This window comes from Rattus norvegicus, chromosome 18 (assembly GCF_036323735.1).
Source record: "Rattus norvegicus strain BN/NHsdMcwi chromosome 18, GRCr8, whole genome shotgun sequence".
Classification (NCBI taxonomy): domain Eukaryota; kingdom Metazoa; phylum Chordata; class Mammalia; order Rodentia; family Muridae; genus Rattus; species Rattus norvegicus.
This window is the reverse complement of record NC_086036.1, coordinates 16,446,360-16,464,104: the sequence shown is the minus strand read 5'-3', so window position 1 is coordinate 16,464,104 and position 17,745 is coordinate 16,446,360. Positions and strand designations below refer to the sequence as shown.

The 17,745-nt window shown below is 43.8% G+C and overlaps 1 protein-coding gene across 7 annotated transcripts in view; it reads right to left on the bottom strand.

The window, feature by feature from the left end:
* The window catches only part of Fhod3 (formin homology 2 domain containing 3), a 432,679-nt gene that overhangs the window by 236,404 nt on the left and 178,530 nt on the right, over nucleotides 1-17,745 (bottom strand). For all 7 annotated transcript variants that reach the window (XM_017600804.3, XM_017600806.3, NM_001415720.1 and 4 more), the window contains 2 exons: nucleotides 10,033-10,100; nucleotides 3,902-4,007 (listed from right to left, as the gene is read on the bottom strand). In XM_017600804.3, the coding sequence (XP_017456293.1) occupies nucleotides 3,902-4,007; nucleotides 10,033-10,100 (174 nt within the window). The remainder of the gene's footprint in view (nucleotides 1-3,901; nucleotides 4,008-10,032; nucleotides 10,101-17,745) is intronic.

The following is a 17,745-nucleotide window of genomic DNA, read 5'->3' as shown; positions in this document are numbered from 1 at the left end:
TCTAAGGGCAGATGCACATGTGGTACACAGATATACATGCAGACAAAAAAATAAAATAAAAGCTTAACACACACACACACACACCATTGCCACCACCACCGTCTAACAGGGCTGAATAGAAAATGATTGCATCAAATTTCTTCACAGATTAGAGTCTTCTGATCACAGACTCATCTGCACACTGCTCCTCAGGCCTGTGGGGGCCACAGGTGGTCCCATCAAGCTAAGCACTTACTCGACCTCACAGGTAACTTCACAGAGGATAGGCTGGAGCCACCTTACCATCTGCAGTGTTGTTTAATAAATGCTGCTTGGCCCAGTTTTGAAGCCAGTCAGTTCCCCTTCCTAAGTAGCCCAGCGTCAACCACTTTTGTAATAGTGTCCCATAACCCAAGTCCCCACACACAAGCCCTGATATACAGTGATCCTGAGACACCGATGTGCCTCAGACCCTGCTGAAATAATTGTAAACAGCCAGCCCTGCCCTGCTCCAGTGTTCTTACTGCTATGGTAAAACACTTCACAAAATCAGCTTAGGGGAGAAAGGGTTTATCGTGGCTCCCGGTTCGAGAGCACAGTCCTTTTTAGCAGGCACAGTGTGATGGGAAGTGGATTTCAGCAGGACATGAGGCTCCTGGACACCCTGCACTGGTCAAGAAGCAGAAAGAAATGCTGGTGGTCAACCTGCTTCCTTGTTTTCACTTCATCTAGGACCCTGGCCCAAAGGGCAGTGCCACCCACATTCAGAGAGGGTTCCCTCCCCTCGGGGAAACCTTGGGAAGCACGTCTCCTATGTGGCTCTAAACGCATTCATGTCCACAATGAGGGTTGAGCATCTTACCTACAGGCCTGCTTATTTTACTCGGCTATTCCTTCCTCAGAAACTACAGTGAAGGTGCTCAACCACGGTGCCCACTCCCGCTGCTGCTGGGCAGGCCCTGGTGTGCTCCGACTGGCCCTGTGTGTCTAGCTGTGCTCTCACCCAAAACCAATAACCTAAGGAGAAAACGTTTGCAGACCTCCTCCTCCTGAGCTCCATCTGCCCCTCCTGTATTTCCACTCCAATGTAATATGGTCAAAACATGGCTGGGCCAAGCAAAGCGAGCTGAAGGCTATTCTATTGTGAATGTCTGGCGACTGCTGGCAACTGACTCTCTCTCACAAGAGCTCTGTTGAAGACACAGAGGAGTGACTCAACTCACATGGGTTAGGAAGAATGGTAGCTTCCTTGTATAAAAACAAAAAAGTCACAGCCAAAAGATGGCAGACAAAAGATGGTGTTCCTTTCCATGGAAAACGGCATGCGAGAAGTGACTCAAGTGGTGGAGGAGTCTCCTCACTTTCCCAGGACTGCATGGCAAGAAAGAAAGGGTGGGAAGGCCAGACCCTGGTGGTGGGATGAAGCATTACACCTCTGTACATCTTACAAGTGTTGCCTACTAAGAGGGTCTTAACTGCTGACATGTTTTGGGGGTGGGGGATGATAGCAAGTGTTTTTCAGGATCTCTCTGGGTCATGAGTGGGCATTCTCACTTGTTAACATTCAGCAAAGTGCTCTTAGCATCTTTCTGGTCCAGATCAGAATATTATAAGTTAACAAAGCACTGTAAGCTTCAGGATAAACACTCAGTATGGCAGAGAGCTTTAAATGGAGCTCATGATGTCAACACCATCTACAGTTGCTGGAGAGCAGAATTCACAACACTCTACATCAGGGTCTTGTCCGAGGACTAACCTCCACTTGCACTCTGTACAAAGATTCGCTGGGCAACACCAAGGCTAGCTATGGGGCGGTACTCACTGCCGCTTCCTAGGGGCCCCTTCCCAGTCACAACTAGTTTTTTCTTCTATGTGGCCATATCTAATACCCTTCGGTCCCAAAGTCAGACTTCTTTCAAGTGTGTCCTCTGTTAAATCCAAGAAGCTAGTCACCCATTTTCTCTGCCTCCCTTGCAGCTACAAGTGATGATGTAATCCATTTATAATCTGGGGGAGTCCATTATAATCCTTATCCTTTTCGATAAATTGACCCACTCTAGCTGAAAGCCAGGACTTGAATGCAAATGAGGATAGATGCTTACACATAAGAATCACACATACATGCTCCCAGGAGAGGGACAGAGGACTAAACATATGGATGGTTATGGTTTGGTTTGATTTGTTGAGTTAAATGATAAACATTTTAAATAGCTACACGTATATACAGAGTCAGTGTGGACTCATTATTCATAATGAGATATTTTGGGGTGCATTTCTTGTGTCAGCCAACTTTAAGTTTCTAACTTGTGAGTGGGGGAAATAAATTAAGCCAATGGAATTACCCTTCTCCATGCCCCATTTCTCTACTTTCATCTAATCTAAGTCTGAGGAGAAGCATACGAATGAGGCTCCAGACAGGACTTTCCCCTTATAACACAGACACAGCTGCCACCTTTGAATTCAATAGAGCATGCAGCTTGAGGTCAGTGTGTCTTTACCCACCATCCCAATTTCTACGTTAATGACTAAATTATATGGGAGGTCAGAAACCATGCATCCCAACGGTCAGGCATCCTTTCTGAAAACTGATTCAAATCTGTTGAGAAGCCCAAGGAAAGATGAAAGGTAGCAGAAGGAACCAGCCTGTCATCTCACAGACACCACAGAGCAAAGGAAGAGGGTGAAGAAGGTGCCCTCTCCTATACACATGGCGTTTAGCGGGGCAAACCCAAAGAGTGAACTCTGACTTGAGGGTGTGTTCAGTGACCCCTGGGAGTTTCCGCTGTACCTTCTGCTGTGTGGGTTTTAGCAGCACCAGTCAGGGAAGGAAAGCTGGGCACCAGTCAGGGAAGGAAAGCTGGGCTACCTACATCACAGCACAGGACACAAAGGTGCATTCTCAGGGCAAGTGACCCAGCCACTGCCTCAGTCAACCCCAACCATGGGCATCTCATATTAAATCACACTGCTGTGTACCCTCCCTTCATCCAAAAGGAAAAGGAAAAGATGTCTGTGGCTTTTTCCTTTTTTATGAACAGCAACTTGCAGTTTGTGGAGTCACAGTTACTCACACTGAAGGGACAGGAAAATCCAGGACCATCCTGACCTGGGCCAGTGCTCAAGCCAGGCCCAGGGGAAGTGACATCCTTAGGAACAAGCACTGATGTCTTTGAGTCTCAACTATTTTCCACTATAAAATTGGGATAATACTGACTTACATGAAATGTCTCTTTTTGTAGTTCAAACCCATTGTTTCTGGCCAAACCCATTGTTTTTGTAGTTCAAACCTATATGTTTCTGCACATAGGTTTTGGGTTATTTTTTACAGGAAGAAACAAGATTACTTAGCAGAAGACCCGAATCGCCACCATTGTACGAGACCATTAGCTCTGAAGGCAGCAGGAGTTGGCTTCAAAGCTGCTGTGCATTAATTTTGCACATTAAATTATAAGGCAGTGATTAGAACCGCTCCTTACAGGGCAAGTTCCCAGGCCCACCTGAGACCTATGAATCAGAAACAGGAAGGTGTGGTGAAGAATGTGCACTTTAATGACAGCACCACAGGGGACAACTCGAGTTTAAAAATTAATTTTTCCTTCTAGAAATACATCAGGGTTTTAGTTTTGGGTAGCTTTGAGCCAAAATGAAGAGTTTACCTGAGTCCAATTAGCATGTGTCTCTGCTTATCAAAAAAGGGGTTTATGTAAAAGTCGAGTCACACGTTCTTTGCTCTTAGCGACCTACGGGAAACTAAGTCGGCCCTGACACCAGCTAACTACTAAGAGCTGAGGAACTGATAGAAAAGCCATGAGTTACCACAAGGAGTCTTCCCTCCATTATCCCAGACTTCTTACAAAACTCACATCATGTGAGCTCCTGAGGGAGACCTTGGCCCCTCCACAGAGAGGCTGCCATGACTCACCCCTCAGGATGTAGTTCTGATAGTTCTGATCCGCCTCGGCTCCCACTTTGATCAAACATGTCAGACCTTCAGCTATGACGAATTCATGCACCAAATCCTTGTCATCCTAGTAGGAAGGAAAGAAACGAAATGAAATAAAAGAAAATTTAAAAATTTTAAAGTATTTAAATAGGCCCCTGTCTACCTTATATCCAAGCTGCATTGTTCAAACTTTGCAGGAATCTTTGAAGTAAAATTACCCCACAGGAGATTCTGCTCTGTTCAGATAAAGCATCTAACTCTTTTTAAATATTTTAACTTTTCAGACAATATATTTGATTATGCTTCCTCCCCTCCCCCAACTCCTCCCAGATTTTCCTCAACTCTAGTTTTTTTGTTTTTAGAATTTTATTTTAAGAAGGTTTCCTTTTTTTCTTTATTCTTTTCTCTCCTTTTTGAGAGAGAAGGAGAGAGAGAGAGAGAGAGAGAGAGAGAGAGAGAGAGAGAGAGCCCATGAGCAAGTGTCTAACTTTTGCCAAAGAAATTTTACAAGTCTTCACAATGTCATTTGCCAAAGACCAATTATTGCCTTCTGGGCAATCTAATAAAGATGAAGTAAATGAATCCCTTGCCCGTCCGGAAGCTGTACAGTGCTCTGCTTTTCATTTTCCAAGATCCTCAGAACCCACACCCACAGGACCCAATGTGCTGGCCACGTGAAACTTCCCCATGGAGTTTTTACTACAGCAGCATCCAGTGACCATGCAACCCATCACGAAAAGCTCATGCCTGTCCCAAGAGGTAGCCTAGAGACAGCAGTTTCAGCAAAAGGCACGTGAATGCTGTCAACCTGAGGAAGTCTCTTCTCTTATCTCCTCCCTTGCACAGCTGGCAGCACAGGGAAGGGAGCTGGGTACAGGGGCAGCCATTCACCTGCAGCAGCTGGCCATCCGTGGTCAGCCGGAGGCAGGACATAGAGAGAAACTCAGTACACTGCTAAACTAGTGGTTCTCAAAGAGAGCTCTCCTGATAGACCGGGCAAGGAACCCTTGGAGTCTCTCACACATGCAAATTGCGTAGCCATACCCCTGCCTGAGGATGGGGAAGCCTCAGTGGACAAAGCTCTGGGGCTGTGAATATCAAAGCTTTCTTCCTCTTCCAGGCAAGACAGAGGTTCAAAGAGGGACGTTTCTCACCTTCGCCCTCTAGGGAGCTTTGAGAGGACAAGGAAGCAGGACTCTATGCAAAAACACCAGATCGGGATTGCTGAACTGACACCCGGGCTTGGCTACTCAATTACCAAACGAGCAGGATGTCTTTACAGACAGTCTGAGACTCGAGAGGGCAGGAAAAAAACAACACACACTTGTCCGGGACCACTGAACTACATCTGGCCACCACTCAACTGGGCAGTTGCTGTAAAAACAAATTGTGGGGAGCCCAGTGAAACAGACGTTTCCACTGCTGCAGATTTCCTACAATAGACAGCACAGGGAGGATCCATACTGTGCTATAAGGGACAGCAGAGCAGGCATTCACACGTAAACCCCAGCAATGGGAATACAGAAGCCAATGGAGTGAACTACAGAGAACTGGGATAGTAGCAGCAACCAGGCATTTATCACTAAGAGAGAAAATAGATGACCTGGTAAAATTCTCCTGTCTCGACATGCAATCAGCCCCTCTCTTTATTATATGACATTTTTCAATTACATGGCTGGGAGCCTTGAGTTAAATGTGGGCAGACATAGTACAGGTCCCTGGAAGCGATGTAGCGAGGCAGGGTCAGTGCCAGTTAGGGGCAGAGGCGGAGTCAGACTGAACATAATGAGAGACAGCTGTGTGAACTCAGACTTTGAGATAATCATGGCTGAGGAAGAAAGAGAAAACGGGACAGTATCGTGAGTCTTTGGAAAATTACTTTACACTGGTAGGTATAAAGGGAATAAAAAAATACTTCTCCCTCTCTCCCACTCTTTCCCAGCAGTGTGTGTGGAATGGACATGCAGATGAGCTCATGTCTAGTCAGGAGGGTTTTCTAAGCATGTAACAAATGTTTATTGCTTTAACTAAAACTAGATTCACACATGACTTCATGGTGAAAAAGTGCGAACAAGCTCTCGAGAAACCAGTCAAGCTAATCACTAATATTAATATACCAGAGAACCGAGTGTCTGGCAAAGGCCCTCGGAAAAAAGCACCGGACAGGCGAGACGGTGTTCGTGAGAATAACTCAGACCCTTCGCTAAAATGCATGGGCCCGTGTAGATAAGGCACCGGGGAAGGAGAGACTTGTGGATAATAAATGTGGAGAAAGTTTTCCAAATTGGCAATGTCCTAGATTTTAAATGCGTATCCTGAAATACATAGGCAGTGACACATGATTCTTAAGTCACCGGCTTCAGATGATTATGAAATTGCAATGTTCTCACCAGCTGATAAGGGGTTACTGCCGCATTCCAGAATTTTCTGTAGGAGCTATTCATTGGCTTGTGATATTTTTGTTTTACATTTGCTGTGTGTGTGTGTGTGTGTGTGTGTGTGTGAACACGCACATGTGTTGAGACACATGGTGCCACATGCAGACGGAGCCGAGTAGCAGCTTGTGGAAGCTGGCACTCCCTTCCACTGTGTGTGTCTTTGGTGTCTAATTCAGGGTTTCAAGCTTGGCATCAAATGCCCTTAGCCCTGGAGTCAAGAGCCCTGTTTTTTGTTTGCTTGTTTGTTTTGTTTTGTTTTTGTTTTGTTTTTGTCTTGGGTCTTGTTGTTATTGTTACTAACTGACTCAATCCAATGTCTTTATTCTTTAAGCTCCTAAAGTAAGAGTCTCTGAAGTACCTCTAGGCCTAAAGAGCATGAGCGCTGATAAAGATGCAGACCAGCCTAAGCCTTCCCAACATGCTGCCTGTCGGGTCCAGTTATCCTCCAGCATGGCTGGCCTTCAGTGTGGTTTGGGGCCCACTCCTTGTAGCAAGCACCTTCCATCATGCTTGTCTACGTAGTACTAGCCTAGCTGTTTCTAGGCTACGCAGGAGAAACTCAAGGGACACGCACCGAGGAGTAGACTGGTTCAAATACTATATAACAAGTCTGAACAAGTTAATTTGGTTTTCTTTCTAACTTTTCAATTTGGGAAAATCTCTCACTGTATGTAAAACAAATAGTCCACCAAGCATAGGTGTAAATGAATTCACAGAGATCTTGTTTTCTATTCATCATTCTATATTCTCCTGCTATGGAACCTGAAGCAATTCTCAGAGCACACATCAGTTTATTTCTGTGGTTTCCAACTATAGAAACCTTATAAAAATAGGTATTTATAAGAAACATTTTAAGTTTAAAAAACAATCAAACATCTGGTCAGTGTCTATATTTACAACTTTTTCATGATCACTACACAGGATGTCAGTTTAATACAACTTAAGCATTACTTGGGAAGAGGAACCTTATTCAAGAAATTCCCCAGATCAGATTGAACTGTGGTCATGTCTGTAAGAGATGGTCTTGACCCATGATTGATATATGAAGGGCCAGCCCACTGTGGGCAGCATCATCCTTAGGCAGATGTGTTTCAGCTATATAAGAAAGGTAGATAAACATGAGCCAGGGATAAGGTAGCAAACAGCTTGGCTCAGACATCCAGGCTCCTGCTTTAAGTTCCTGCCCTGACTTCCTTCTTCAATAGACTGTGACCTGGAAGTGTAAACTGAAACAAACCCTTTCCTCACCTAAGTTTCCTTACCTTTTGGTTCGGGTGTTTTATTACCTCCACGGAGCTAAGACCAAAAAAAGATCCAAATAACATCTACATACGTCAATTCATTTATATGAATCTAAAACTCAGAAATGTCATTTAACTAACAGAAGATAATGACCATACCCTCATTAACATATGTGCTGAAGAAAGTCAGTCATCCTTTAGAGCAGCCCACCATCTGGATTTAGCAGATCATTTCCCTAAAGTGATGTCTAGCATGTGCTTCTGTCTTTAAATATTTGTAGTTGAATCTGAAGCCAGGGTTGATATGTTGGCTTGACTACATCATACTTTATATTCCCATTAGGAGGTACCTAATGTCTAGTGGTACCTTGTTTCTGGCATGTTAGTAACTTTTGTTATTAATTCATTAACAGATTCATTAAGTGCAGATTCATTAAGTGCCAAAAACCAGGGGCTTTCTATTCTTTATTACCTACAAAGGCTTTCATTTTTAAAAGAGATGTCCTTTTAACTTAAGAGATTGTAAAAGTTTGCCCTTTTCAAAACAGCTAGTCCACTGGCACCCACTGCCTAGTCATCTTGCCTATCATTGTAAGGTTTTAGATTCCTTGTGAATGTGTCCATCAGTTCAAACTTTCTCAGCGTGTCTAGATCCAGAGCGGTTATCATCTGATTGATGTGTATTGTTCCACTGGGCAACCCTTCAGCTTGCTTCTGAGAGGGAGAATGACTTAGTTTTATCTGATAGTGCCTGTTCTCCATGTGATAAAAGGATACAAGTTTCTTATAACATGACAGAGGAACCATGCCCCCAGCAACAGACTTGGGATGTAAGAGAAAAGAGGACATGTCTCTAGAAATTTCCACCAGAAAAGGGGTCCCATCCTGGAGAGAAGAGGCAGTATACTGAACAAGTTTAAAGAAGAAGAGAGGAGTAAAAGAAGAGATGAGTGTGGGTGAGTAAATGGGTTAGTTGTTGATGTTGATGACGTTGTTGATGTTGATGACGTTGTTGATGTTGATGACGTTGTTGTTGTTGATGACGTTGTTGATGTTGATGTTGTTCTTGTTGTTGTTGTTGTTGATGTTGTTGTTTTTGTTTGTTTGGTTGGCTGGTTGGTTTGGTTTGCCCAGCTTTTTTGCCTAGTCCCTCTTAACAGGAAAAAACTCACTCTGGCTAAAATTATCAACAACAAAGGCAGTCTTTGAAAGACATGGATAAGACAGGAATTAGAAGAAAGTGGAATGTATACATGAGTAAAATTAAAATGGAAAAAATAATGAACATTCCTATTCCGTGCGAAGGTCACCTTCACTACCCCACTCATGGGTATCTGGAGCCTGACTTAGCCCTTCACTAAGGGCTTCTCTTGTACAGGGATAAAGGGAAGGCTTGGTGTGTATGGAGTGTTAACATGAAACTAGTGGTGAGGGACTTGCATGTGCATGAGGGAGCATACCCTACAGTAGCTGGATTTATAATAACAAAACTGGGATTAAGCAAACCGCATGCCCAAAGAAGAACGAGCAGAACAGCTTGAGCTCTCTGTTATAACAGAACCCTAGCCAAAGCTAGTCACACCCACTCCCATTCACTGTCCGTGAAGAAGCAGAAGTAGGACACGTGCACATGACAGCATGCACATGAAGTTAATACCACAGATTGTCATACGCGGTGGGTATCTACCACTGGGATGGAAACGTGAATACACACAACACTAAATGCAAGCATTGGCAGAAAGGAGGCATGGGTGTGGGGAGCAGGTAGTGATTCGGAGGGGAACAGAAAGAACACAGCTCTTTAATTATAATTAAATGGGTTTTTTTTAAAAAATTGGAATATAGAATAAAATATTATTTGCTTAAGTTGTCCTTACTTTTTATACTTGAAATATTTGACATAAAATAGTCTTCTCTAGAATTCTGATCTAATTTGTGTGTGTGTGTGTGTGTGTGTGTGTGTGTGTGATGTGCATATGCATGTGGACACGTGTGGGAGGGTTGCAGGCACACGTGTGCAAGCTCATGTGGAGGCCAAAGGTTGACATCAGTCATCTTCCTCAATTGCTCTCCACCTTTTATATTGAGGCAGGGTCTCTCTCCTGAATCCAGAGCTCAGTAGCTCAGCTAGCGTAGTTATTCAGACTGCCCTAGATTCCTATTTTCACCTCATGAGCACTAGAAATCCTGGCAGGCCATCACGCCCACCCAGCATTTACCTGGGTGCTGGAGATCCAAATTGGTTCTACCCTTTGCCCAGCAAGCCCAGGGCTCACTCTGCCGTCTCCTCGACGCCCTGACCTAACTTGTAATGTCCTCAAAACACACTTTCCTATTTATAATAAACATAGGTATAAGCTTTTCTGTATCTAACTCCCTAGCAAAGTAAAACCAGGACTGTGGTAGTTTGGCTTTCGCTTTTCCATTTTACCTGAAATATCTGCTTCAGCGAGAAAAGGGCCCTTCTTAGATCTCGGCCGGTGGAGTTGTACAGCTTTTCTGAAATAAAGAATATAACCATTAATTTAGTTGACTCAATGGAGTCAATGGAGTGTACAAACATGCAAAGTTATGAAGAATGACACTTTTTTACCAGAAGACAACAATGCAGCCACTCAAGTACCTCATACACTGGCCTGCTCTGCTACACAGCCCAGAGAGAGACTGTCTCACCCTAATCCTCTTCAGTGTTTAACAGACTGCCTTCTGGTTTATAGATCCTTCCACTTGGTGGCCAAATACAGAGAAAACCAATGCAGCCCAAATGCAATAGATTTCAAGAAATCGTTTGTATTAAATTGGGGGTTTGAGTGATAAAGTAGGACATAGAATTGTTGAATCCTGCATGGCCACACACAAGGGATGGAGTGACATGGTTCCTGCCATGGAACAAGCCAGCAGGGTACGTGCATCCATGAGTGTTGATGGTTACGGTGGCCATAATGCTTGCTTGTATAATAATGTATATATCTTCATGTTCCTCCTTTGGGGAATGTTCTGTCTGCCAAAGTTAATGAGTCCATGATAATTAGAAGCAGCATGAGTCCAGGAGGTGAGGGCATGTCTGTGTCTCAGCAAAATGGTAAATGCTAAGACCTTCAGAGGACAGCCCTTAAGGCTATAGGAGTAAACTCTGAAAACATGAGTTCAAAAATATATAATTTCTCAACTATACAAAATATAAGGATGCAAATATATGAGGGGCTTCATGAACCTAAAAGAACAGAGGCAGCTGCACTAGGAACCAGTTTGTAAGAAAGATACAAAGGCAGACAGATAACTGAGTTCAAGGTTAGCCAGGGACAGAACTTAGGCCCAGGTGTGGTGGGAATAGTGAGATCAGGCAAGATTCCACCCAGCTAGCTTATTGCCTGTGCTTACAAAGGCAGGCAGATCTCTGAATTCATCTGCAAAGTTAAACAAACAGACAGACAAACTAACAAACATGTGCTTGCTGTCTAAGAATCAAGGGTCTGACGTCATAGGACACTGATTCATTGAATAATCAAAAGGAAACCTGGGGTAATGGCTGAATTGATGTGTAAAAGATTGAACTATAAGGGATGAACCATCCAGAAATTGTTTAGAATTGTAAGAGAGAAAAGTCTGGAAAGCTGTCTCAAGCAGGACATAGCCCATCAGCCTGTACCCATGATTGATCTTCCAGTCATTTCTTTCACTGCTCCCAGACACCCCTTCCTCAGAACCCCTCCCCAAGCTAAGACTGGCCCTTAGCGTAGAATCACTTAGAAATCAGGAACTTACGTGATTGAGTAGAACATTAACTCTCTTAGCATGTAACCTCTTAAACTATGGACAGTCCCTCATCAGGTCAGGTAACTGAATCACACACACACACACACACACACACACACACACACACACACGCCAACAATAAAACGTTTCTGAATGCACAATGAGCAAAACTTGATTCATAACCAACAGGTAATGAATTTCAAAGTGCATCTGGCATCCCTCGCCTCTGCTGCTTCCTGTGATTTCACTGCAGCCTGGATTCCGAGCATAGCATGTTCTGCTTGCACTGTGCACGGTGTCGGATCACGTGACACCAGCAAGGGCCCTTTGAGACAATTGTATGCTATGGATTCCAGTGTTTTTAGTATAACATGTCTACTCTTAGAGAAATGTAATGATTTAATTGGTAATTAGAATTGTAGTCATGAGCAGGACGCACCGACTATATTTGTTAACTCTGAAAGTGGCAGGCCCTTCCTATGATGAAGGACTATACAGGTTCTTGAGTGAACTCTGGTAACTGATATCTTTTAAGGAAGTATCTAGTTCATACAAATTGTTATGATCTTAAAGAAAGGGAGCTATTTGTAATATTTCCCTTTTATTGACTACACATCTCTCTTAGCTTTGTTATTGATCATTTGTGACTGGGTCGCCTTTTGATTTATTGGCCTGAGGAGAGTCCTGGCAATCACGTCACTCTTTTCAAAAGTCACCCCTGGGTTTTGCTGGCTTTCTCACTGTTTCTGGGGTGTTAGTCATTGATTAGTCTCTTCCTTGCATTTCCTTCGGATTTCAACTGCTCTTCTTTTTTCTAGTTTCTAATTCTTTTAAAAACTATTGTCTGTTGGGAAATAGCTAAGTGGAACTTTTCGTTTTTGCTGTGCAAGGGATCGAGCAGGGCCTGTAGCATGCTACACAAGCACTCTACTGCTGAGCCACGTCCCAAGCCCATTTTTTAAAGTTTCTTAAAGCAGGACCTTTATTGATTAATTTGATGTTTTTATTTTTGTAAATCAGCCATGATTCCCAATCACTGCTAAGCAACACTGACCTTGTCTCCTAAGCATTCTGACATGCTTCCCTTCATTCAAATTGTATTCATAGTGAATATTTCATTAAACTAAAATGTGAAGGGGCTAAAGCAGTGGTTGAGTGGTTATGAGCACACACTGCTCTTCCAAAGGCCCAAGTTCAGTTCCCAGGACTTGTGTCACAACCACCTGCAACTGCAGCTCCAGGAGTCTTCGGAGCTAAATGGGCACCTGTAGATATACCCACGTGCACACATGCACATTCATTTAAAAATACAAAATCTTTAAAATCCAAGCAGAAATAACCTAATTCTGTGACTGGTTTATTAGAAATACCACTAATTTGTAAATATCCAGGATTTTTCAGGTAACTTGTCAAAACATATGATTTTATGGTACCAGTTCTTTTAGATTTATTAAGGTGTATTTTATGACCAGAATATCTTGATGAATCATCCGTGTGTTGAAAATGGGTATGTATTCTGTCATAATTAGCAGTCTCTAACTATCCACTCAATCAAGCAACCGTGTTGATTAACTCACGCACGTTTACATAAAGATGGGGTCTTACTATGTAGTCTTGGCTGGTCTGAATTCACTATATAGACCTAGCTGGCTCTAAGTTCATCCATACTCACCTGCCTCTTGGTCCCACATGCTGAGATTAAAGCCATGTGCTACCGTGCCTGGCTTCTGTAAGTTCCATTTGCTCCTTTTATAGAGGGACGTGAAAGGATTGCTGAGCTGTCCAGCTAGCAGGCTGCATTTCTGCATTTCTGCATTTCTGCATTCAGCTCCATGAATTTTTGTGTTAGCTGCTTTCTAGTTCTGTCCTTAGCTGTGTTCACACTTGGGAATGTTATGACCTCTTGGTTCCCTGACTTTTGATCTTCATATAATGTCTGTCTTTACCTTTGATAGTATTCCTTATTCCTTATTTCAAATACTTTTCTGAAATTGATGTAGTCACTTAGGTTTTTAGCATTTCTGTATCTTTCCCAACCTTTTATTTTAAGCTCTCTAAGTTTCTAGAGGACACCAGTGCATTTTACTCTTTAGACAACCTGATAGTACGCCTTTCTGCAGTGCTGAGAACTGAATCCAGTGCATTCTATATATTAGGTCAGCAATGTAACACTGGGCTACATTGTGGCCTCTGCTTTTAATGAGTGTAGTGCTCCCACTGTATCCTAACCTCTAAGGCATCCTAGGCGACTCCACAGTGCACAAGGACAGAAACCTTAGAGAGGTTCCAATATTGATTCTCCCCCTTCAGTAAGAAACATCCTCTAGAAAAGCCAAAGACATCTTTGAAAGGTCTCCAAACTCCTTGTTTCCCTCTTTCCCAACTGCCACTGAATTTAAACAAATTAAAATTCCTTCAGACAGAACGTTTTCTAGTCCAACATCTTTAATTTGGGCCACCGTTTGTTTAAATACTTCCCATTCCAAGCAAAACCACACAATCAAATAGCACCCTTCCATAAGAATGACTTTCCTCATGTAAGGGAATTCTCCCTTAAAAGAGGATTCTAGTTTCTTAAAGATTTATTTTGATTCTGTGTGCATAGGTATTTCTGTGCATTTGTATATCACATGTCTACAGTGCCCACAGAAACCAGAAGAGTGCATCAGATTCCCTGGAACTGGAGCTACAGACATTTGTTAGCTGCTATGTGTGTGCTAGGAATCGAACTCAAGTCCTCTGTGAGGGTAACACATGCTCTTGACTGCCAGGTACTCTCTCCAGCCCACAGAGCAGCTCAAATGAACGAAACAGCTAAAATCTGTATGCTATATGACAGATAGATATTTCATATTTAGTGGCCAGGTACCCTCTCGTCAAGTTCTCCAAAGCTGTTAGTCATCTGTTACAATCACCAGGTGAACAACAGTCACAGGCTGGCCCCTCTGTCACAGGAGAGCCATAGTGGAGCCATCTCCAGTGCAGGTGAAAGGGAAGTCATATCTAACAGTTACTTTTCTGGTGGTTGTGGCAAGACACCTGGCAGAAGAAACTCCAGAATTGAACAGTTTATTTAGGTACCTGGTCTGAAGGTGGGAAGAGCAGGGCAGTCATGGAGGAGTCAGGCAGTTCAGAAGTCAGAGAACTCAGGCAAGAGGCAGATCATAACCCTCAAAGCCCACCAAGAGTGACCCAATCCCTCCAACCAGTCCCCACTCCCCAATTTTCCACGACCTCTCAGAACAGCATCATCCCCACAAGTGACAAAGCCTGTGAGGTACAGCTCACATTCATTGTCATTGGAAAGGCAACTCATAGGACATCCCTACTCTAAAACGAGCCATGGCTTCTTAAGTGCAGCACTTGAGTCAAAGTCACCATCAAAAGCCCCTCTGCCTACCATCACTGCTCTGTTGTTCTCGGCACACATTTCACGAAGCATCTTCCAGCTAGAGGCCCAGGAAAGATGACAAAGGGAAAGGATTTGTAAATAGCACATCCTCTGCCCTTTACAGAGGTTATAATGCATGCTGTTGGGCCAGATTCCAGCAGGCATCTTACTATGTCAGATATCCTACCAGGCAACTGGTAAGAGTGCTGCTCGGAAGAGATGTGGGTCCAGAGAACCTCAGATCAAAGCACAAGTATTCCTTCCCATAGCTCGGATCCTAGTTTTCTTGCTCCATGGCTAACTACGTCCAGCTAGTGGGATGTGTAACATGAGTAAAAATAAGTTCGAGAAACAAAGCAGCCTGTCTGTGTTGAGTCCAGACTTCCCTATGCAAAAACTGAGACTTAATGACAGCTGAATCATCTTAAAGTGCGACAGTCCATCTAGCTTCCTTGTCAGCTTTCAAAGGGTACAGTTGCTCCCGCTCTTGGGTCCATTCCTGCAGAACTCCCACCACTGCTTTAGAAGCAGTTGTCCACACAAACTCTGACAAGTCTTCTGAGAATGACTGGTAGCCACAGGGCTCTCTACTTGTGCAGTCTAGATCTATCTTCTGCGACTGTGTTCTGAGACTCACATGTCTGATTTGGGATGGCAGGTTCCACATGCACAAATAACTTCAGCCCACAGTTAGTTGTGCTGTCAATATGGCAAGGAAGACAGCCTTAATGTTTGGAGAAAGTTAGACCGGAACTCTCATGGGTAAAAACAGTGAGAAGATGCAACCCATTTAATCAGCGAATGAGTGTGGAGAAAGAGAATCTAACTGAATTCAAGAAAAAAGGGGGAAATATCTAGATATCTATTATATCTAGAGTAATCCCATAAAACCACTGGTTTTAGGGTTAATGATTACAAAACACATTTTCTCACCAAATGGCAAACCCAGGAACCAAGAGTTTTACAAGAAAACTTAGGTAAAGACATGGGAACCCCTTGTTTGCTGAGGGGACACAAGATGGCAGTCACATCTCAGTTACAGAGGAAGTCAACCACTGTGGTCTTTGGCTGAAGACACAAGCAATGAGTGCCACCGCCACCAGCTCTGGGGCTGTCTGCCATTTTCTTTTCAGACATCGGGCACAGTGAAGTGGTGAGAAAAAAAAAAGTTCATGGACTATGCCCAAAAACAGCCAGTGGCCAAGTAGCCTTCCTAGATGGAAAGCACTTAGTCTAAATTCCTACAGGCTCCTGTTGAGTCCCACTTGGGACAATACTCTCATGGGCTCAAAGGGGCCATCTGACTCACACACAGCAGGACATACGGACTGCCTCATCCTACAACCCTTGCCTCATTATTGCATTCTGATATTTTAAAAGGAAAAGGCAGCAAGTAAATGAACTTTACTTTGATGTGTTATATTTCTCATCTCACTGTGAGAAAATACCCTGCAACTTCAGGAAGGAAGGGTTCGCTTTGGTTCACAGTGTGACAATATAGTCCAGTAGGCCATCATGTGGAAAGAGTGGTAGTGAGAGCAGCTCCCATTGTAGTTGTAGCATCAAGAGAGAAGAGCAACTAGTCACAGGGCAGCCACAGTCAGGAAGCCAAGAGCAACGAATGCTGACACTCAGCCCACTTTCTCCTTTTTATCCAATCCAAGAGCCCCAGCCCACAGACTGGTGCTACCTACATTCAGTGTGGGTCCTCCCTCCTAAGTGCAACCTCTCTGAAAACACCCCAGCACATACACCTAGGGCTTATCTCCTAGGTGGTTGTAAATCCCATCAAAACAACAATAGAGATTAACCAACACAGTATTTCTGTGAATCATTTATTCCAGTAATTTCTAAAAAGAATTTTAGAGTTAGACTCTTTTACTCAAACATCATATACACATGGCAGGAAAAAAATCAGACACACAGAATTCAGACAATTTCAGAGGACATGGGTGCCTGGTAACTTCCTGTGAGCCCCTGTCGGGTTCTTCTATCTGCTAGAGTGAACGTCCTTATCTAAGCCAAAATCTCCATTTTATCAGATAAAAGTGAAGGCAGAGAGGTGCCTCAATTCCTGGTCTGGGACTGAGATCTGAGGAAGTGGAGACGAGTAACTGAGAAATGCTGACAGAAGTGCAACTGGCCAGGCGCTCCTTTTGCACAATAAAAGTGAGGCAAACACCTGAGCCACTGAAATTGCTGGTATCCTAGCCAGGACACTGAAATATCACCATGGTGTTTAGAGAAAACACATACAGGAACAAAAAGATCCTTCAACTTTTAAAGGCCATTATTATTGTTGTTATTAATAATATCATTCCTATTGAGAGAATATGAATACATATTTTATGGGCAGGTGGCACATTTGCCACAGTGTGCATATGTAGAATAAAGGACAATTTTAAAGTATGTTCACTACTTACGCCTCTACAGGCAGCCCAGGGATGAAATTCAGGTGGCCAGGCTTCCTCAGCAAGTGCCTTTACAAGCTACCCAACATGGAAGGAGCAACAAAGTCTGCGGTGCCCATGCTGGGATGCGCAAATGATGCTGAATAAAGTCAGCCATGGCAACAGGCTGTGTGTAGGAGGGGGGAGTAAGGCTGTGTGTAAGGGGGGAGTAAGGCTGTGTGTAAGAGGGGGAAGTAAGGCTGTGTGTAAGAGGGGGAAGTAAGGCTGTGTGTAAGGGGGGAGTAAGGCTGTGTGTAAGGGGGAGTAAGGCTGTGTGTAAGAAGGGGAAGTAAGGCTGTGTGTAAGGGGGGGAGTAAGGCTGTGTGTAAGAGGGGGAGTAAGGCTGTGTGTAAGAGGGGGGAGTAAGGCTGTGTGTAAGAGGGGGAGTAAGGCTGTGTGTAAGAGGGGGGAGTAAGGCTGTGTGTAAGAGGGGGGAGTAAGGCTGTGTATAAGGGGGGAGTAAGGCTGTGTGTAAGAGGGGGGAGTAAGGCTGTGTGTAAGGGGGGAGTAAGGCTGTGTGTAAGGGGGGAGTAAGGCTGTGTGTAAG